General features: G+C 51.7%; 2 protein-coding genes across 3 annotated transcripts in view; one reads left to right on the top strand and one right to left on the bottom strand.

Moving 5' to 3' along the window:
* Nucleotides 1-1657: 1657 nt before the first annotated feature.
* Nucleotides 1658-7388, top strand: HAPLN3 (hyaluronan and proteoglycan link protein 3). Its single transcript, XM_065688257.1, has 5 exons — nt 1658-1733; nt 3291-3450; nt 3685-4056; nt 5013-5315; nt 5429-7388. The coding sequence occupies exons 2-5, from the start codon at nt 3324-3326 to the stop codon at nt 5707-5709; spliced, it is 1083 nt and encodes a 360-aa protein (XP_065544329.1). The 5' UTR covers nt 1658-1733; nt 3291-3323; the 3' UTR covers nt 5710-7388.
* ACAN (aggrecan) overlaps nt 7221-21325 on the bottom strand; it is a 49296-nt gene continuing 35191 nt past the window's right edge. Inside the window, exons 14-19 of one of the 2 annotated variants that reach the window (XM_065688255.1) lie at nt 13327-13440; nt 10530-10688; nt 9939-10021; nt 9554-9698; nt 8860-9042; nt 7221-7590 (exon numbers count right to left, since the gene is read on the bottom strand). In XM_065688255.1, the coding sequence (XP_065544327.1) occupies nt 7502-7590; nt 8860-9042; nt 9554-9698; nt 9939-10021; nt 10530-10688; nt 13327-13440 (773 nt within the window). In that variant the 3' untranslated portion in view covers nt 7221-7501. The remainder of the gene's footprint in view (nt 7591-8859; nt 9043-9553; nt 9699-9938; nt 10022-10529; nt 10689-13326; nt 13441-21325) is intronic. The other variant, XM_065688254.1, reaches the window with a different exon arrangement.

The raw sequence follows: 21325 nt of genomic DNA, 5'->3' as shown, positions 1-21325 counted from the left end.
GGAGAGAGGTGGGAGGGAGCGAAGGGGATTCCTCCTTCCTCAGAGGGCTGCCCAGGGGCACCAGTGACCACATCCAGACACGACTATGGCCAAACATGAGCTGCTGTTGAAATGAGAAGCACAAAAGCATCCCTATCTCCTTCCCGCTGCTGCAAGCTCAGGTGGGGCAGAGGATGGGTCCTGGCTGGCGCCGCGGTGCAGGCAGCACGGGCAGCGTGTGGCTTGTTCCTCAGCTCTGGAACAATGGGACAGCCACACCAAGGAGCAGCGTGCCCCGACGGAGCTGTCCGTCTGTCTGCGCAGCCCGGCGGGCGGAGGGAACCATCCCCATCGCTGCCTCACTGCGTCATGGATGTCTTGGGCAAGCAACTGATGGCTGGGATGCGACCTGGATGCAGCCGGGATGCGATCCCACCCCTCTGCTGTCACGGCAGAGCCGGGGGGACTGGGGACACTCAGTTGGGGTGACTGCAGCATTCCCAGCCACCACACTCGCACATCCCTAGCGTCGGGGAGGGTTCCAATGGGTGTGTGTGCAGGGAGAAGGAGAGCAATGAGAGCCATTCCTCCAGACCCCGGGTCCCACAGCCATCCCCAGTTAGGGCTTCCCATGGGAAGCCGGGGCCGGCGCTGGAGGCAGATAACACCGTTTCCGTGCTGGCTGCTCCCTATCAGCGCGGCGGCGGCGGGCAGACAGGACTGCACCCGTGGCGGGGGGCAGTGAGGAAGGGGGGTCCCGGCCCCTTCACCCCGCAGCCAGCCGGGGGGGGGGGGGTATTTTTACACCAGTTGTTTGCTTTCCGGCCTGACTCGGTGGCAAGAGCCGGGCCGAGGCCCCCGCGCCTCATTTCCTTGCCATAAAACAACAAAGTGGGGGGCGAAGAGGCGCGCCGGGCCGGGGCAGGGGGGCGCCGGGTCAGGGCACACGCTGCTCCGTGGCTCCTCTGTGTCCTCGGCCCCACGGGCCACCCCTGCACCAGCATCCCTGTGTCCGTGCCATCACTGTGCTGCCCGTCCTCAGGGCTGGATGTGGGGCTCTCGGAGGCAGGGTCCGTGTGCTCGTGGGAGCTGGGTGGGGGGCATCACCCAAGGGTAGGGGATGATGCCCGCTCAGATGGGTGCAGTCACGCATCGCAAAGCTGTTCCCCTGGTTTTTGTGCCTCTGCTTTGCCCCCATAGACACAAGTGCATCCCAAAGAGGCTGAACCCCATGACTCAGCTGTCTCCCCCGACCCTAGATCAGGCAGACACTGCACATCCCCAGGCACAGTCATCCATCCCGAGCCACTTGTGCCCATGGTGCTCTTGCCACTTGTGTGCTCCACACCTCCATTGCCTGTTGACTGTGGTCAGTCCCCTGATGGGACACCGGGCAAGAGATGTCTCTTCTTCCCCAGCACCAGGTCTTTGCAAAGGACATTATGGGGTGCCACATGCCCACTAGCCCTAATGGGGCATCCTTGCTCCTCTCCCCAAACAGGCAATGCGGGAAGCAGATACACCACGGAAGAGGTGTGCAGTCAGGATACAGGCAGCATCATACAGGCGCATGGCGGGGGGCCGGGGGTACCCATCCCAGCTCCGGGCTGCGATCAGGGGGTTGGGAAAGGCGTGTGTTTCCCTTTAAGAGGCAGGCCCTGGAGCTGCTTCCTCTCAGCCCTGCGAGAGCCCTAAACAGTGCATCTGCCTGCAGCCTGCCTGCACGCCTGCCCGCAGCCTGCCCGCAACCAGCAGTGAGTAGGGCTTAGCCCCGGGGTGGTGGGGAGGGCTGGCACCCCGGGGTGGTAGGCACCCTGCTTGGCAGGGAAGGGGTAGCATCGCTATGGAGGGTGCTGCGCATCACCACGGAAGGTGCCAGACATCGCTGTGGTGGGTGCTGCAGCACGATGCTCAGTGCCATTGCAGCTGAGGACACTGCCTTCCCGGTGTGTAACCTCACTACTGGGCCCTCGGGGGGGGTGGGTGGGGGTGGAAGGGTGTTTGGTCATGGGGGACACAGGGGGGCTGGTGCTGGTGCCCCCAAATCGAGGTGTGAAGCTGCGAGTGCTTCGAGCCCACCGTGGCGCATGTGGGCAGCACGTGGTGCATGCCTGCTGGGCTGCAGTGCCGTGCAGTGCCACGCAGTGCCCTGCAGTGCTGCCGCTGGGCTCCGCTGGATGTGGTGTCTGTGGTGTGGGTGCACCCTGTGCCCTGCAGCGCTGGCTCTGCGCACCCCATCGGGTGGCTGCACCCCACAGGAGGGTGAGCAGTAGCACCAGCCATGGAGGGGAGACCAGGAGCAAGCAACCCATGATGGCAACAGCAGCCGGTTCATGCCCTGGTCCCCAGAGACCACCTCTGTACCCCATATTGGACCCTGCTGGGGAGGGAGCATCCTCACTCCTACAGCGCCCTGGCCCGGGGCACCTTTGCAGGCACCCATAGACCTTGTCTAAGCAGGGGCAGCGACGCCAGACCCCTCCCCGCTTTGGAAGGGGGCTGCCGGAGCCTTGCCGGGTGCCGGGCCCCCTCTGCCGGCTCCAGGGGAGCTCGCAAGCCGGCAAATACGGCTGTGAGCTGCCCTGGGTGAGCCCCATGCAGGGCACCCTTGGGTGCCCGGGGCACCCAGAGCTCGGGCAGCACGGGTCGCCGGTGCTATGGGGCAGCCGGGCTTCCCTGCACCCAGGGGATGTGGTCTGGGAGGGAAACGTGTTGCACAGGGATGGTGCCAGTCGTGTCTGTGGTGCAAAGTAGCAGCCCAGGGGCAGAGCAGGGGGTCCTCAGCCGTGCTGGGTGGGTGTCCCCCGGCTCTGTCCAGTGCTGGGGCAGCCCCGAGCTCCCTCCTCCCCGCCTCGATGGGTTGCACGCTCGGCTGCCTCTGTAAACTGAGCTTACCGCAGGGCTTGGCCACTTCTCTCCCCCCAAATCCCATACCTGATGTTTTCCCGGTGCTCCCAGTTCAAAGGACCTCCCAGGATCTCATTTCTCCGGGATGCACTGATCCCTGCTTGGTCTCGGTTTTCCCCTCTGGGTCAGGTGCTCCCCAAGCCCCAGCTGGCATCAGTGTGGGGTGCGGTGGTGCATGGTGAGATCCATGCGGGAGGATGAGGATGGAGGGGACTGGGAGTTGTGGGGCAGGTCTGGGGGCACGGCTCAGGTTGCCTGTACCCTCCCCTGGAGCTGCACTGCTGGTTCTTCCCACCCCTCTCCTTGCATCCCTGCGATGGGGTCAGCCCAGAGCTATGTGCCAGGCAGCTCGGAGCACCCCTGGTTATTGTGGGGTGTTATCACAGCCCTTTCCCCCTCCACAGCCCAGGCTCAGGGTCTGGCCTCGCTCCTCAGCCATGCTGCTGCTCCCACTGCTCCTGGAGGCCGCCCTGCTGTGCCTGGCCAGTGGCTCCCACCACCCCTTCTACAACGGCTTCTACTACAACCACATCATGAACGACAAGGGCAACGGGCAGGAGAAAGGTACAGCAGGGATGGGCAGGAAAGGGGGCCTGGCGGGTTGGTGCAAGGAGCTGAAATGTCTCCCTCTCTCTGGATGGGGCTGGGACCCACCTCATGGGGGCCCAGAGGAGCAGGCAGGGATGCTCCAGGGCTGCTCAGAGGATGCTCATGGGATGCTTAGGTTGAAGAGGTGGCTGGAAGGAGATCTGGGGATGCTCATGACCTGCCCATCATGCCTTCCCTCCCTATCCCCAGTGGTTTATTTCAATGGAGCCAAACTCTTGGTGGAGACTCCCAAAGACCCCGTCTACAGCTTCAATGGTGGCAACGTCACCCTGCCCTGCCACTACCGCTATGAGCCTGACCTGGAGGCCAAGCGCAAGATCCGCATCAAGTGGTCCAAGCTACGGGATGACTACACCAAGGAGCAGGACGTGCTGGTGGCCATCGGCAAGACCTACATGGCCTTTGGGGACTTCCGTGGCCGTGCTCACCTCCGCCAGGCCGGCCGTCGTGAGGCCTCGCTGGTGGTCAGTGATGTGCGCCTGCAGGACGATGGCAAATACCGCTGCGAGGTCATCGATGGGCTGGAGGATGAGAGCGATGTGGTGGACCTCCGGCTGCAAGGTGCGGGCACAATGGGGACTGCAGGACCCCCTGCGCCACGCCAGGGAGCTTGGCCTGCCCATGGCACCCCTCTTTGGTGGGTGGTGGACTGGGATGCTCGGTGTGATGGGGTGGTGGCTTGGGGCTGTCTGACAGTGAGTGGAGCCCAGAGCAGGATGCTGGGGATGCTACTGTGGAGTTGGAGTTGGGGGTGGCCCCATGGCTGCAGTGTTTCTTGCCTTTACCACCCATCTTCCTGCTGTGCTGCATCATGTGCAGCTGCCCTTCGCCTCCCAGCTCTGGGTGTCCCCTCCATTGGGATGCACCTTGGTGACTGGGCCAACCCCTTTTTCTTCACTTGGAATGAGGGACCTGACTCAGCCCTGGCTCCACTGCCAAGCTCAGAGCTGTGGAAATGTCCCCATTGCTGTCCCCCTGCCCATCCCCTTGTCCCCACCAGTCCCTGTGGCTGTGGTCCGTGGTGGTGCCCATGTTCCTGTTGTACATGCATCCCGTGCTGGTGGACCATGTGTCCCTGGGATTGTGGCTCATGCATCCACATGACGCTGGTCCTTGCGACCATGTTCCTGTAGCTTGTACATCCCTGTGATGATGGTCTCCCCCTCCCCACAGGGGTGGTCCGTGCCCCCTGGGACCCCTGCCTGTGTGTCCCCAGGACTGTGGTCCCTATGAGCCTGTGGTGGTGGTCCCTGCATCCCTGTTATCATAGTCTGTGCATCCCTGTATGTGCAGGTGCCATCCCCACGAAGGTGGTCCATGTGTCCCCAGGTCCCCGTGTCCCTGTGCCACCAGATGTCGCTGGCAACTCGCCGCTAGTGCCTGCATCCCCACAGCATCCCCATCCTTGTATGCCTGTGCCTTGGAGAGGCCCCTGTCCCAGAGCCTGAATTTGGGATGGGCTGGGGACGCGTAGGGGCTACCCATGGAAGCCGGCTGAGTGCCCTGTCCCTCCCCAGGCATCGTGTTCCCCTACCAGCCTCCCCACGGGCAGTACAAGCTCAACTTCCATGAAGCCGAGCGAGTGTGCCAAGAGCAAGGCGCCATCCTCGCCACCTTCAACCAGCTCTTCCAGGCCTGGAGCGAGGGGCTGGACTGGTGCAATGCGGGCTGGCTGGCTGATGGCACCGTGCAGTACCCCATCCGCCTGCCCCGCAAGCCCTGTGGTGGGCTGCAGCTCGCGCCAGGCATCCGCAGCTATGGCCCACGCCACCGGTACCTGCACCGTTTTGATGCCTTCTGCTTCTCCTCTGCGCTCAGAGGTAGGTGCCGGGCCAGGGATCTTGTCCCCTTAGGGCTCAGCCTGGGTAGGGATGCTCTGTGCAGGGATGCTCCGGATGATGCTCAGCACTGATACTCCCTTCTCCCCCACTAGGAGAAGTTTTCTACCTGGACCACACGGCTGGGATGACGCTGGAGGAAGCCAAGCAGAGCTGCCAGGATGCAGGGGCCGAGATCGCCCGGGTGGGACAGCTCTACTCCGCCTGGAAGTTCCTGGGGCTGGACCGCTGCGATGCCGGCTGGCTGGCGGATGGCAGCGTCCGCTACCCCATCGCCAAGCCCCGCGCCAACTGTGGCCCTTTGGAGCCTGGTGTCCGCAGCTTCGGCTTCCCCAGCAAGGGCAGGTTTGGGGTCTTCTGCTACAAAGAGAGATAAGGAGCAGGGAGGGCTCCTTCTTGTCCGGAGGATGTTCCCAGCCTGATGATGCCCAGTGCTGGGCATGGCCCAAGGCTGTTTTTTGGGGTGACTGAGGGGAAGTGGGATCGGGGTGGGATGGGATGGGAGGCTTCTTTTTGGCTTATTTTTACTTCCTTTATATCTTCCACATCTTGCTCAGCAGTTGGGGCAGAAAAGGACTGTCCCTGATGGTCCCAATGGGCTCCTGCCACCCTATGGGTGGTGGCCCCTTCCTGTGTGGCAGGATGTCACCAGCACCCGCCTGCCCTTCCAGGCTGGTCCTGCCCCAGAACTCATGGAGTGGGAGCGAGGAGAGGCTGGAATGGGCCAGAGGCAGAGAGTGGGTGTCTCTGTTGCATCCCAGCCCCATCCCTGTCCTACTGAAGGATGCCATTGTGCCTGTTCCTGCGGGAGTGCCAGTGCCTTATCTCCATGCACCCCTCGCCTGGACTCCACTTGAACTCTGGTGCCTTCTTCTTCAAAACGTTTGGTTATGAAACTGTGTATTTTCCTGGAGCTCTTCTAATAAACCCATGGAGAAATCCCTGGAGCGATGTGGCTGTGTCCCCATCTCTGCCCCAGCACAAGAGAGGGGTCTGCCACAGAGAGGATGTGGAGATTCCTGGCTGAACATCATCTCACTGCTGCTCGCTCAGCCCTGTGCCCACCAGAGCTCTTGCAAGGACCTTCTGCTCCCTCATTAATGGGTGTTAATGCATCCTATGGGTATCAGGACTGAAAGCTGGGGGGTGAAGCAGTTCCTGCTGGTGATGGGTTTTGGGTCTGTGGGTTAACCTCTCCTAGGCTGAGACCTGAATAAGGGGGTGACGTCCTACCCCAGGGTCCTTCTTCAGTTGGGGCTTAGGACTGTTCCCCCCTACCTCCATTGTCCCCAGGGCTGAACCCTTGGGTGCTGGCTGGCGCTGAGCTGGTCCCAGTTGGAGCGCTGAGTTTGGACTCCCCTTCCTTCCTTGCTGCTTTGCCATGGGAGACCCCTGCCCCACACATTAAAAACCGACACCGACAGAGCGCCCGCTCCGATTTCACTCTCTTTATTATTGATCATTCTTTCAAAATAGGATATGTTCAAAAATATAAATAGGTGCAGGGAACACTGGTGCCCCGCACGGTCCCCTGGAAAGAGCACGTTGTCCCAGGACGGGGGGGGGGGTGGCAGGGAAGCAGAGAGGGGCTGCAGCCCCCAGCACCCGGCTCCCGAGTCTCAGCATCCCCTCGCCTCCCCTCCTCCTGTATAGCTCCTTCCACCACAGCCCCCCGGGCCCTCCCCCCCCAGCCCTGATGTGCTGCAGCAGTAGGAGGATTCTGGAAAAGAAACAATAATAATAATAAAATAAAACCCCAAAAAGGTGCTGCTCACCCCGGAGATTAAATAACAGAAATAATTACATTGTTCGTGGATAAAATCAGGACAAAATATTCATCTTTATTATTTAACTTAACCCCCTGCCCTCTGCAAACCCACCCCCCTCCCTGTCCCCGAAGGCACGAAGATAATTGGAACCGGACAGTTAGTAAAAATGCTGAGATCTAATTTGCTTTGCTTTGGTGCTTGGAAAAAACACATGAATTATTGTTTTTTATATATATATACACAAAGGTGGGGTGTCTTTAATATAATTTTTGTTTTTCCTTATATGACAACAAAAAAAGCAACAAGAAGAAGAAGAAGAAGAGAAATTGACTCTGTCAATAGAAGTGTTCCGTTAAAAATCTCTGTTTCTCACTTTCGGTGTCTCTCTCTGGCCCCGCTCTAATGGGTGGGTCTGTGCACGGCTCTGCCGCTGGGTCTCGACTGGCTCCTAGGGCTCCTTTTGTATAGCCTGCGCTGGTAGTTGGAGGCTGAGGAAGAGGAAGGAGAAGAAAAGGCACCTTGTAAGCAGGAGGTGGGATAGGGGTGCTGCTCATCCTGCACTGGCTGCCCTGGACAAACACAGGCAGCACTGGGTAGCAGCATCCTCTCTGTGGGTGCTTGTCCCATCCCTTAGCTCTGCTAATAGGGTGGGCATGAGGACTGCTTCCCCATCTCACCTGCTGCAATACCGGTCCCTCCCCAGTCCTGTAGGACAGGGAAGGAAGTATCCATCAGCAGTGGGATGTACTCAGGGCACAGGAGGGGAAACAGCCCTGTCTGGTGGGCAGGAGCAAGGTTTCTGCCTGATTTCTGCTGCCAATTTTCCTTAAATCTGGCACTACTCCAGTGTGATAATTTCAGGATTGATGGAAGCAGCGAAAGCTGGTTTGGAGCTGCCTGGCTGTCTTGATCGCTGGTGATCCATGCCAGGAGCAGACTGCAGCTCTCTGGGTCTGCAGCAGAGCCAAGGGAATCAGCTGCTTCATCTGCACTATGGGCTGCCCTCAGACATCTCCATCCCTCCTTCTTCCACCTCCTCCCTGGGGCGGAGGTTTGTCCCTTAAGCCCATACTGACTTTCCCTGGCTGTGGGAGCATTGCTTTAGCTGGAATTGCCCAGCCAGACCAGAACCTGGCTAGGAGGCCACTGGACAGATGTGATTTGGCTGAGGCCGATGAGATTACTGGGAAGCTGCAGAGGAGAAAGGATGGGACAGGGGTGTAGGCAGGCCTGGGAATGGGCTGGGACACCAGCGGGAGAGGGCTGGCTGCTGTCAGCTGGAGTCCTGACAGGAGAAGGGTCAAGAACCCAGCCCTGTCCCTCGGCTTAGCTCTGCTGCAGGGCTCCTGTCTACTCCCAGGGCTTGGAGGGACCATAGGAGACTACAGGTCCCCCCTCCTAATTCTCTCTGCTAATGCAGGTGGTGCCAAAACTCTTCCTTTCAGAAGCCATTTCTATCACTTTCCTTTCTTTCAGCAGCCTGGGCCCTTGCTGAGCTCCTTGTTGCCCTTTCCTGGCTCTGGAGCTGCCTCTGCCCTGCATCCATGGATTCCCCAGGCTGTCCCTCCTGTGGCCCACACCTGCCATGAAGATGCCAGCTCCCATTGCCCCATCATAGGGGAGCTTTCAACAAGTCATGGGGACCATGATGTCCCCTTCTGCCCAGAGCTCACCTGCACCCTAAAGTGATGCCCCCTTCATTCCCAGCTGCAGGGATGGATCAGCCCTAACCTGAAGGTAAAGGAGCCTTTACATACGGTTTATGCAGGATATCCGTGGCTCCTCCCACTGCCCGTTGGGCTGGCACCGGATCGTGGGCACATGGCGCTGAATGTATCCTTGGTTGCACTGGTATCGCACCATGGAGTTGATTTCATAGCGGTCCTTCTTCCGACCAAAGGTCCTGGCGTTCTCCACCATAGGGGGGTCCCCACAGGCCACTGCAGGAGAGACATGGAGAGCTGGAAGAGTCCTGCCTGGCTGAGCGGGCAGCTCACACCCAGCACGCACAGCCTTGGTGCTCCTCTTCTCCCACACATAAAAACTTAAAACCCCCTGAGATTGCCTCGATCCACAAAATTTAGGGATAGGGGACATGGAAATTCTGTGATGGGGCTTGGGATTAAGCAGCTTTCTGCCTCAGCGTTCCATTCAGGAAAGGCAGGCATCACAGCAGCCACTTGCTTCCAAGGGAGGGCATGGAGCTGGTATGCAGGAGTGATGCTCCAGCCAGGGTTTTGGTGTCTGGGGATGTGAAACCCCAGCCTTAATGGCTCATCTTACTTGTTTTCAAGCCCTTGGGAAACTCTCCAACTCCTATCAATTCCTTCCACCTTTTAGACCACCTTTACAGTGACAAAACCCATGTTCATGTGCACAGGGAGCTCCGCTCCAGCCCAGCAGCCACTGCCCAAGCTCCCTATGCTTGCTGCCACGACATGGGGTGCTGACCTGTTCCTTTCTTGCAGGTGAAAGGGAGGTGATAGTTGCAGGGAACATCGTTCCATTCGCCTTGCTCGTGCCAGATCATCACCACGCAGTCCTCGCCCGCCGCAAAGAAGTTATCGGGTTGGTTGGGCCTCCAGTTCTCAAATTGCTGCAGAGAGAGGAAAGGTTGAGCCCTTATCTCCTATTCGCTCCTCCATCCTTGTTGCTGCCTCACCAGTTGCTACTAGAATGGTTCTATCTATTGCGAAGGTGACCATGAGCTCTACAAAGTTTAGAGCTGCCTCCATTCAATGCCCAGCCCAAGCACTCAGCACATAACTCATGGGACTTTTTCCACCCAAGGGGAACCTCTTCCACCCACTGAATATCCCGTGGGATGCAGGCTTACCAGGGAGTGCCCATCAGACCAGCGGAAATCATTCTCCACAGCTCTGTCACTGAGGCCAATCCACTGGTAGTCCTGTGCATGGCCTAGAAGAGATAAAGGGAGAAAGAAAAGTGGGTCGTGGTCCACCTGTACCTCGTTGGAAGTGTTTCTTTGTCACCTCAGCTCTCTCTGATGCCCTTTCTACCACCCAGCGTCATGCTTGTCCATCTCCCTCCCCTTTCAGTATGCCATGAGCATGGATCCTCCTACAGTGGCATAGGTCACTGAGCTTGTTGCATCAAGTGAATATATTGCGAACAAGCCACATCAGCAATATGGTGAAAGTTCTGGTCTAGCTGAGAAAGGGCTCTTTTCTGTCTCACAGCTCATAGACTCATAGTTTGGGTTGGAAGGGACCTTCAGAGGTCATCTGTTCCACCCCCCTGCAATGAGCTGGACGGCTCTTCCTCTCCCACTTAAGGGTGAGGAAATATCTGAGCACCAGTGGGGGAAATGGTGAGTTTTATGTCATTTTGGCTAAATCTGTCCATTGACTCCATAGAGTTCAATGGACTGACCCATGCCCAGTCTCAAGCTGCCCTCAGCACTCACTGTTCACAAACTCTTGCTCCTCTGGGGTGATGATACTGCTCAGGTGGGCTTGATGTTGTCGGCATCTGGCCTCTGCATCCATCCAGGTCTCCCTGTCTTCAAAGTGCCTATAGCAGTGGCCTTGGAACTTGGTCCAGCCTTCCTCACAGTTTTCCTGGTCTGAAACACACAAAGGAGGGATGAAAAGGAGCTGGTGCATGGTGTGAAAGCCTTCCAACTCACCTCTTGGCAGCTCGTGCTCTCATGGCATGGGACAACACATGGCTCCTTCCACTAAAAAAAAACCCTGACACTGTTGCCTGTGGGAAATCCCAGGGAAAATTACCAGAAGGCATCCAAAGCAGACACAGAGAGGGGAGCCTGTGCTGGAGACCCAACGTGTGCAGTAATGCGACCAGTGCTGCTAGAAAAATTGAATGATACAAACTTATTCCTGAGCAATTCAATCCCTGTATCGTGTTCCTGGACTCTGGTTTTGAGGAACTGACAAAGCAAGAATCTTTCTCTTCCACTTGTACAGTTTTCTTGCTTTGGGAAGAAACTCCAAAACCGGAATCCAGATGCCCAGAATCAATATGTATGTATTGAAAATGAAAGAGGAGAGGAGAGCTCAGGTTTGGGTGGTTGCATTGCTTAGTGTTGTTCTGTGACTCTGGAGGAGAAGCAAGCCTACCAAGAGAGGAGAAAAGAGGATTCAGGAACTTACCATGATGGAAAATGAAATCTCAAGGAAAAAGCCTGGAAGCTGCTAAAGTGTAAAAGTTCAGGACACCTCTTACCATTTGAGGAACATTAAAGAGTTGAATCCATTAATTAGGGAAAATAAGGGAAAAGAAGTTGCGGAGAGCAAAGGCAAAGGGAGAAACCACCAGAAAAGGCTCCCAGTCAGTGCAAAACACTACACATACTCCATATGGCTGAAGGAAATGAAATCTGTTTAACCTCAGCCTTTCAGATGCCAAATTTACCATCCTTCAGGCACTTGTCATTCTTGGAATGGAAGCCTTTAATGAGGCCTCACACCTCTTTGCCTTTCCAGTAGGGTTTTCTGTACTCAGTTTCTTTCTTCTTTGTTAAACTTGTTAGGTCAGAGCGCTTGTCACCTTCTATCACACTAATCCACCCTCCTGGTGTTCTTCCAGCTGGAGGCTGCAGAGGCTTCTTAGATGTTGGAAGGGTTTGTAGTTAGTTGAGGCACTAAAAACATTTCCTGCCTTCTTCAACAGATGAAATGGATTATCTGGAACTAGCTGAATCTCCAAGGGCTCTTGGTCCTTGCAGGCAGATTGCTTACACAAGGTGAGCAGAGAACATGCTCTGTCTTTTGAGATTTACACCTTTTCCAGCAGCTTGAACACCACACCCCTTGTCATCACAGCCTGGGGATAGGACAGCACATGGCACAGACCCTCAGTGGGACATTTCCTAGGAGACAGGCCACTCTTTCCTACAGAGCTGTTACATATGAGGAAATACGAGGGCAATCGTCTTCAAAAAGGATGATGACAAACTTGTTCCCGGTAGGGACACTGCCATGGTGATGAGGACTGCTGCATGTACAGATAGCAGAGCTCAACTATGATGTCCTACTGTTCTTGGAGACCATCCGAAAGGACGGTTTGCCTCATAAGAACAATGAAGATTTACATTCCCCACTGAATTCAGGGCACTGGCTTCCTCTTGCACCTCCCAGGCTGTAGCCCACAGGCATCATGAGCCCATAAATCAGAAAAAAGATGAAATTCATTCTGACTTGGACCAAAAGAGATTATAAGCAACTGCAGCGTGGAAAGTCTCTTGTTGGGTTACAGGGAACTTCAACAACAGGTGGCAGGGACAGGTAAATCAGGGGCTAATTAGATTGCATTAGGAAATTGATGTTAAGACAGCACAATTCCTGCCCAGATGGTCCAGTCACCCTGAGCCGCCTTCTTATGGTCTACTCCATATGCTCATATTGGAAGCAGAAAGAGAGATGAAGAGAAAGGGGAGGAGGAAATCCAATATATATTATCATTACTTGTGCCAAGGTGAAGACACTGCTACCTTATTTCTCGTGGTTGACTAAGACAGGAGAGCTTCCCTTCAGCTAAGCTGATGCAAGCTTGGACTTTCACCAGCTTTAAGAAAAAAACCCCACAAATCTTTTTCTTTCTCTGTAGAAACAAACAGAAGTATCAGCGTAGGTCTAATTTTATAGGAAAAGAGGTCACTCGGTGTTTTCCCAATGATGCACGTTCCCCTCTGATTTTGCCACAGGAAGCCATGCTGAAGAGATGACAAAAATGTCAAATTGGTGGAGGTTCCTGGAGTGAACGAGGCGTCTCTCAGCTGCATCTTCACAGCGAGAAACACAATCATTTTCCATGGCTCAGTTGAAGCATCCTTCCATGAAATTCCAGTCCAGCAGAGAAAGTTTGCCTGGAGTGAAGACGTACTCAGATGTACGGATGTTCCCTACTGTTACAGATGAGCAGAAAGACCCTTGGCTCAAAGAGATAGTGACTTCTGTGATCAACACTGTATGGAGCTTCACTAGAGAAACTTAGAAAGTTGAAGAAGACACCAGAAGCTCCTGCTTAGGAACCTTAGAGGACATGGTGCTGTGATGAATAAACTAATCAAAATATATAAACACAAGTCTGAAAGCCTTTTCCTTTGCATATTTTAAGCTGCTGTTAGAGGTTAGCTTGCTGAGATGAGGGCAGGGCTGATGGGAGCACTGGGGTTCACCTTTCTGGGGGGAAGAAGGTGGTGCAGCAGTTAGTAAGATTAGCTGAAGCCAGGAAGGCCGTACCGATCTCACACAGGTCCCCTCCGTAGCTGGGAAGGCATAAGCATTTGAAAGAGTCGATGCCATCAACGCAGGTAGCTCCATTCAGACAGGGGCTTGAGTGGCACTCATCAGTGTCTGCAAGAAATCAAGGGCTTCCATTAGGGCAGACAACTCCACCAACAGGAGAACTTGCTTCCTTGCTTGTTTAGGAAGGAACATCAGTTGGTTTTGGGGAACCTGGGAGTTGCAAGGCTCTTATTTTAAAACATAACTGCCACTGCTGCTGCTGGAAGAATGAAGGCAAGAGACCCAGCCCACCCTACAAGGAAGACATTGGTTTTTGGTCACTTGACGGTTGAACACCACTCTGAAGATAGCCCAAGCTCAGCAAGACGCAGCCAATACACAGCACTCAGCTGTGGTAACTCCTCCTTGTGTGCTGTCTGCCTGATGCATCGAACATGCAAACTTTTGTCTGTGTCTCCACCAGCTACGGGTCTACGAAGAAGAACGTGGAATTCTCATGATGGAAACATCCTGAGATAGATCTCTGTCTCCTAAAGGCCTTCCTGGTTGCCAGTGCTCACTATCAGTTTCTTCCTAACTGTAATTTAGACGAAGTTCCAGGGCAAGAAATCTCTTCTCAGTGAAGATGAAGAAAGTGCAGAGAAGAAAAGAAGCGGGTTCAGACACCCTCGGCTTTTTCCCTTTGAGGATTTTAAGCCTAACTTAAGGTGTCTCTTCCTTGAAGAGTACTGGAGCTCAGCACCATTTTCTCCAGACTTGTCGCCGCTGTGTGCTCTCTTGCTTGTGATGGGGCTGGAAGAAGCTGGTACATCTTTTACAGCTGTAGATTCCATCTTGGTGTAGGAAACTACCTTTAGTTTCCAATCTAGATGGAACAGCCCTTGAGATCCTTTTTGCTTTTCTGGAGATTGAAAAGAGATGTTGGTATGTGAAGAGCTTGGCCTCCATCTCTCCAGTGTTTCTCAACTTTCTAATTAGCATGAGCCTGGGTAGTAAATTACACCATCTGGTAGCACTTCCGTTCCCTGGCAGATCCTTCTGAGCATAGATGCTCTGAAGAAGGCTGCAGGTAGCCAGTTGGTATCTATATATTGTAAAATCTAGCTTGCTCTGGAAGTAAAAGCTCTTCTCCCACTATCTCTCCAAGCTGAACCTTAATCCTACTTATTGAGCTTTGGAATCAGAAGAAGAATCATTCAGAATGGAAACACTTCAGAGATGTTCAGCTCAGAAACAAGGAGGAAGACTGAGGAAGAAAGTGGGAGCGCATCCACCCAGGGTAGGTTAAATGATGACTGGTTAGATCTTCATGCGAGACATTTCTCTCTTTCACACTCAGAAGAAATGTAAAGGCTTTATGAGTCCCGACTATGAGTCTCTTCTTGTGGATGAGAGGGGTTAGTGAGGAAGCATTCCAAGACACTAAACATGCTGACTATGGAAATGCCAGAGCAGAGCAGCCACTCCCCAGGTCTGTGTTCATGTTCTGATTGGGGTATATTTGATCGGATGTTGTCTCCTTGCAGAACCATGGCCCAGCTGCTCTGTGTCCTCAGACGTACAAGAGCAGATGTGTGTTATACCCCATATAACTGTCTAGTCTCTTTGTGGCCAATGTCTGATATGTCAACAAAAGGCTGACATATTCTGTAACATGCCTAAGTGATGGAGAAAATCCTTTTGTGCTTCGGAGCAAGAAGATTGGCATCTTTGTTCTAGGCTGTATCGCTGAGAGCAATGCAGGTTTTCCTCAGGTGGCTGGTGAACATCTTGCTCCAGTTTCGCAGTTTTCCCTCTGGATTGCCCTTCTAAATACTCATGAATGAGTTCTGGACTTCTTTGTTCACTGCAATATGAATAGATCTCCTGTTTCCATGACACTAATAAATACTTTGAGACTTTCCAGAACAAAATGGGGGTCACAGGCTTAGTAGAATAGAGGAGCTAAACGTGACTATTGCTTGTGAGTCACACTTGGAGTTCCTATACGATAGAGAGCATAAAGGAAAATGAGGTATCCTGAGGGATGATTACAACTCCAGAGGCCTCTTGGGCTTTCCAACAGCAGTGGCAGCAGAAGTTCATGTTGATTCCAATGTTCTCCAGCTGAACAAGTAAGGAAAGGCTCTCTTTGTCCGCTAGGCTCCATGAAGTGGAATGCACGCTGCATAAGTGGGAGCAAAGCACATACGAGAGCTAAAGCAGAACATTTAACAGGGAATAATGAGTCTTTGGCTGTCTTCAACCACATGGACTAAATCTTTGTGTCCAGGATCTCTTCTGAGATGCAGGAGACCTACTGTGAGTTGCCATCCCTGGTCTCAGAGGAGGGGGGAGCAGGCACACACGTGCAAAATCATTGCCACAGATTTCCAGCTGGAAATTAACACTGGAACAGAGTTTCCCTTTAGAGATGTTGTATATAATATGATTGCACATATTATATATACTGCAAAAAATCTCTGCATGTAATATATATGTTATATATCTCTCCATATATACACATATATACTTTAAATATGGCACATAAAGGGTGTGTACTTGTAGGCAGTGTTGGAAAAACCAGACAACAAATACAAGTGAGACACAGACAGCTTTTCTGCCCAGAAGCGTGCTGCAAATGGCTCGAGAGAAGACGTTTTAAACACATGAAGGCCATAAATACCAAACTCCCCTCTTCTGCCTGTTGGGCTGTTGGGGCAGTGACCCAGCCTCCATCAGGAGGATCACCTGAGCAAACTGATATCAGGAAACTCAGATGTATCTGCCAGGTTGGAGGAAGCGTTGCTGATTCTGATCCTCCCAGAAAATCTGGGTCTCGGAGGTCTTTTAGAGAAGTGAGTTCTATTGTCTCTAGAAAACCTGGCAAGCTGGTTTCTAGGTGTTTATAGGGTCTCGCATCTAAGCCATAGGATTTATGGGAGGCGAGAACTCCAGTAAAACAAAATAAATCCCATCTATCGTGCAATGCATGGCTATTTTCTTCTTAACCTTTTACATATTGTAAACGTGTCTACTTCCACATTGTTTAGGGCCAGAGGAGGTTAGTAAACCACTGTACACCTCTTCAGCCAGCTAATAAACCTGCAGCACACTAAGTGTGTTTTGCACAGCATGGAGCGAGCCCCTACTTCCACAGCCCCAGCTGCCAGGTACCTTGACACACAAGGGTCTTATGCAGAAGGGAGCTATTTATTTGCTTGGGTGAGCAGTCATTCAAAGTCAGCTCTGCTTTGAGATGCCCCTCAAGTGCTTATCAACAGACAAGACAACTGCTATTATTACCCAGTGCTAACAAAGGACAAGTGATGCGGCATGGAATGCAGAACAGAGGCAGCCTTCACTTTCGAGAGCTGCAGCTCTAAAACAGAGACAGGGGAGAAAATGCCTTACAGTGGCAAGAATAGGAAACCCATTTCAAACATATTATTCACTCGCTTCTTGAGGATAATGAAAAATTAGCAGCTCTCTAGAAGACAATTCGTACCACAGTTAATATCACCCAGAAGTTGCAAAAGATCACTCAAATCTATTGTCACAACCGTTGCTATTTTTTTGCTGCTAACAAGACCCAAGATATTTGGATATTTTCTTTTGGATATTTTCTCTTTTTTTAATAAAACAGTTAAAATATCCACTGTAACCCAGGTCTTGCACCTGGAAGATGTAAAGTGCTGGCTGGAGAAAGCAAGGAGAGTTACACAGCTACAATGCAAACTTTGAACTTGTTTCACTATTTTCTGTCTAAGATTTCTTTCACATTGCCAGATCAATCCTATATTTAGTCAGAAACTGTTTCCTTTCTGTGCAACTTAACACAAGTATTCTCCCAATGCCTTTGAAAACAATCTGCTGTACTAGATCATGGAAATTGGAAAGAGAAATCCTTTAGAAATGCAAGAGAAAGGGATTGGCCCTGGCTTTGCTCAGAGGGCAAATGGCAGCGAAAGTGAACCCGCGGTGTCAGTGGTGAGAAGGAAATGCTTTGGAAATCCTTTATCCCAAGCTAAGAAGACAATACTAGGAACAGTGCTAACACTTCTTAAAACAATACAGTCTGTGCGTTTGTCTTGATGGCAGCCTGCATGGAAGAGAGCAGGAACACCCATTAAACTAGGTCAGCTTTGCACTTAAAACATCTATGAAGGAGAAGCAGCTTGTGAACAGGCAGGATGCTATTGCCCAAACCCTGAACAAACGGCACAGTTTCTCTGTAACTGGTTTGGAAATATACCCTAGGGTTCAAACTCAGTTTTGCTCTGCAGAGAGAAAAAGGTAAGACAGAAAGGCAAGGCATTTTCAGGATGTTCAACAGTCCGTGTTGTGCCCATCGCCCTTCTTTATAGGCCTCCTTGTAAGTGCAATTATCCAAAGAGGGAAACGAGAACCACACAGGTAATTATCTTTGGGAAGAAAAAAAGCCAGGTGCAAACTAAATTTGCCTTTCAGAGGCTCCTGGGAAGTCTGAATTGATGATCTGATAGCTCAGAGAGTGAGGAAAAACATTGGAGCAATTGTAGGATGACTCCAACAAGAAAAGAATAAGAGGAGTTGGGGGAAACAGTTCTCTCTCATTTTATGTAAAAGGAGAGCATTGAATATAACATCCAGCTTGTGACATATGATGTGTAATTAAGTCATTAAAATAATTAACTACAATAATTAAACTAAAACCTTCATGCCGCAGAAGGGCAGATACTGCTACAGCCTTCTAAAGCTATATTCACCTGGAGAATGGCAGGCTTCTAGGAGAACCTGTTGATCTGCTGGGACCTTCAATTTATCCAACACTGTCATAGAAGGAGAGCTCAGGAAATTTGGACATCTCTGCCTTCAAATATTATGTGTGGAAGGAAACTGAAATGTACATAACACAGTCCAGGACTGTAGCTACACCTTTCAGAGAGAAGGTTTAATTAAGCTAATAAACCTCTAATGCAAAATAGTGCACCCAGGTGCCATCAAATCATCTGGTTAGCCACAAGTGGTGTGTGCTTTTGCTTGTCTCTCAAACAGGACTGTTACCTCCATGTCCTTCTTAGGAGCATAGTCTTCATTCCATTCAGTAATGTCTCGTATCATAGTAGGTGAGACATTATGAAGCAGGTGAATGCTTTCAAGACTTCCCTTCTGGGTTGATCTTCTCTGGACCAACAAAACTCTCTCCTCTCACTTCCAGGGTATGAAGAATGAGGAAAGCTCATCAAGACCTTTCCTCATTTGGATTCTAACCTTTACCTGTATCAGGGCCATAGGCAGCAGACCTCATGAACTCGTTTCACCAGAGGCAAGCAAAACTTAACATAAGGAGCTGCCATTTCAGCACATTTCTCCCCCTAACTTGAGTGAAGTTTTTAAGCCATTGACTGGTCAGAGAGCTCCAAACCACAGCCTTCCACTGCAGCGCCAGCATGCTTTTTTCAACTAATAATTATTTGTCTTCCAATGTTACAAGCAGCAAAAAGAGCTGCTGAATTGGCAAAACTCTGGATGAAGAAGCCAAGCCTATGGACTATTCTTGAAGCTTGTGGGGCTCCTGCCATGGAGGAACCAAACTGCTGACTAAAGACATGTGCATGCATAGCCTTCAATTTGGTTGAATACTAAAAAAATACTGGCACTCCAAGTGTTAATCTTCAGTCTTCTTGTGCTTCTGGTTTTTAGAGAAAAGTAGAGGCTACAGCAGAGAAAAAACGCCATTCTTCTTAAATCACCCCACTAGAAAGTCTGCAAGATCTAACTGGAACCCTTCAATGATGGGACAAGAGGACAACAGCCTCATGTCTTCCTGCTCTTCACTAAGCTGAAAACGAGTGCTTCAATGCTAGTTAAAAGTAATTGCACTTAATGGGCATCCATCACATCCTTCCAACTCTGAGCACAGCACAAGGCACAGATGCTAGAACTGATCTTTTTGCAAGAACCTGGAGGCTTCAGGTGGAAAGGCAGCCACGACATGAGAAATAGCACTTCAGGCTCCAGCCTGTGGTTCTTTTCCTTGTAGGCTTTCCATGTTCACAATCCCCAGAGCACTGTAAAAAGGGTAACGACCCCAAAAAAGGAAATCTATGATTATTTTTCTCTCTTTTTTTCCCCTTCTTTTGTCATCACTTTGCTCTGTTTCTCTGGAAATGGTGTTGCCAGTTCATGGCCAATACACTTCTTGCCACCTGGATGAGTTTCCTTCAGACCCTGACTGCATTTAACCCTACAGGGACACTGTAGTAAAGAAACATGCCAATAAAAAGAGATGTTTTACCCTAGAATATCTTCCCTAGGGGGAGCACCATCCTCGCACGTGTACTCAAGCCCATCTCTAGTTTATATAAAGAGCCTACAGTTAAACTTCAGTCGTCACTTACCTCTCCCTGTCACCTGCTAAGAAACCCCAGCTGCTACATCATCATCCCCATCACTTACAAATACACAGAGCGTTCCAATTTCAGAACATTTCTCAAGCTTCTTCACACATGAGCTGCCGAACACATGGTTTTCTTTCCAAATACTTCACGAGAATGTTGGCTAACAAATGCTCCCAAGAATCTGGCAATCGCCTTGTGGGTAATTTATAAAAAGAAAAAGCAGTGAAATAAAACCCTACTTTGGGGCCAATATTTTTTTTCTCATTTTTTTTTTCTGCTGAGCCTCACTGGCTGGTTTCCTTCTTTTTCCTCAACCCTGCCTTTGCTGGCTTGTTTTTATGTCCAGGATTGGATGTGGCAGCGAGCATGGCCCCAAATCAGAGCACATTGGTTGTGGAAGGAGGGCTTTTAGGTGCGTAAATCCTGCAGCACCCTGCCAAGCCCTGGATGCTGTGCCAGGCATCCAGCAATGACCCCGTTGACTTGCCCTCACCCGCTCTTGCAGCATCCTCTGCTCAGCAGAGGCAGACAGGCCCTCAAATGTGTTATAAGCAGGACTGAACAAAGGTTTGTGATTACCTGTTTTCTCAGAGGGAGGGAAGTGACGCAGAGAGAAGCGCAGTGACTCATTTGGAACACTTTGGGGATGGAAATGATGTTAGAAACCAGACTGAGCTGCACAAAGCCCTGCATTTACAGACACTTACTGAGTCCAGAGCTACCCATGCTGAATGGTGTAAATTAACCCAAAAGCAGCAGTTCATGAGGAAATGGAGGGAGTGGAATTAATATTACTTTTGTTAGAAGGAACTGAGCAAATCTTTTTACGTGCACATTTTGTACCATGCTTAAGCAACTGTCCCACATGAAGGTGTAACCCATTGGGAACTGAGCATATGTAAGACCTTCATAAAACAACACAAGCGCTGATGGTTTTCAAACAGGGAACACAAGAACAGGCTCCTAATTGCAGCAGAGTGAAACCAAGCCATGGCCAGGGGTGTTGCGGGGCTCCTCTTCTACCAAGAAGCAGCCACCAGCAAGCGCAACAACATCCCATCTTGTTTTCTTCTCATTGCAGTATCCCAGCGCCTCCACAGCACGTGAACACTGCTGGGGGGATGCTTGTCAGAAAGCTGACAGCGTGTTTTCACCATAAATGGTTGCTCAGATTTGAATACTGTGTCTGTTTATACTTGGCAACAAGGGATCCTACCAAAGACAACACTAAAACACCAGAAAGGGGCAGGGTGGAAGGAAGAGCATTTGTCAGTGGAGCTGACAAAAGGTATCGCTGTCCTGAGCATCGTCTCACACATTCAGCCCATTCTAGCTGCAGAGAGCAGCCTATGACAAACCAGAGGGTGGCCATGCCCTGTGCCAAAGCGATCGGAGCAGTTTACCCAAGGCAAACATTGCAGGTGATGCTGAGAGCAGAGGTTTTTATCCCCAGCTCGCTTGCTTTGCCTCTTGCCCCTTGGCAATGCAAACTTGTTGATGGCCAGCCTCCCTCCCACTCTGGATCAAGCACTATGAAACACTTGGGGATACAGGCAGCAAGTCAACACATCATGCGAAGAGAAACAAAACAGGACAGAGTCTTGCAGCCCATCTTATCCAACTTCTTGCCT

Source organism: Lathamus discolor, chromosome 8 (genome assembly GCF_037157495.1).
Source record: "Lathamus discolor isolate bLatDis1 chromosome 8, bLatDis1.hap1, whole genome shotgun sequence".
NCBI lineage: Eukaryota > Metazoa > Chordata > Aves > Psittaciformes > Psittacidae > Lathamus > Lathamus discolor.
Note: the sequence above shows the minus strand (reverse complement) of the source record. Positions and strands in the feature narration are given on the sequence as shown.

Coding starts and splice junctions, on each gene's coding strand:
- HAPLN3 (XM_065688257.1), top strand. CDS start 3,324: ATGCTGCTGCTCCCACTGCTCCTGGAGGCCGCCCTGCTGTGCCTGGCC. Junction 3,451..3,684: donor GGGCAACGGGCAGGAGAAAG/GTACAGCAGGGA, acceptor CCCTATCCCCAG/TGGTTTATTTCAATGGAGCC. Junction 4,057..5,012: donor GGTGGACCTCCGGCTGCAAG/GTGCGGGCACAA, acceptor GTCCCTCCCCAG/GCATCGTGTTCCCCTACCAG.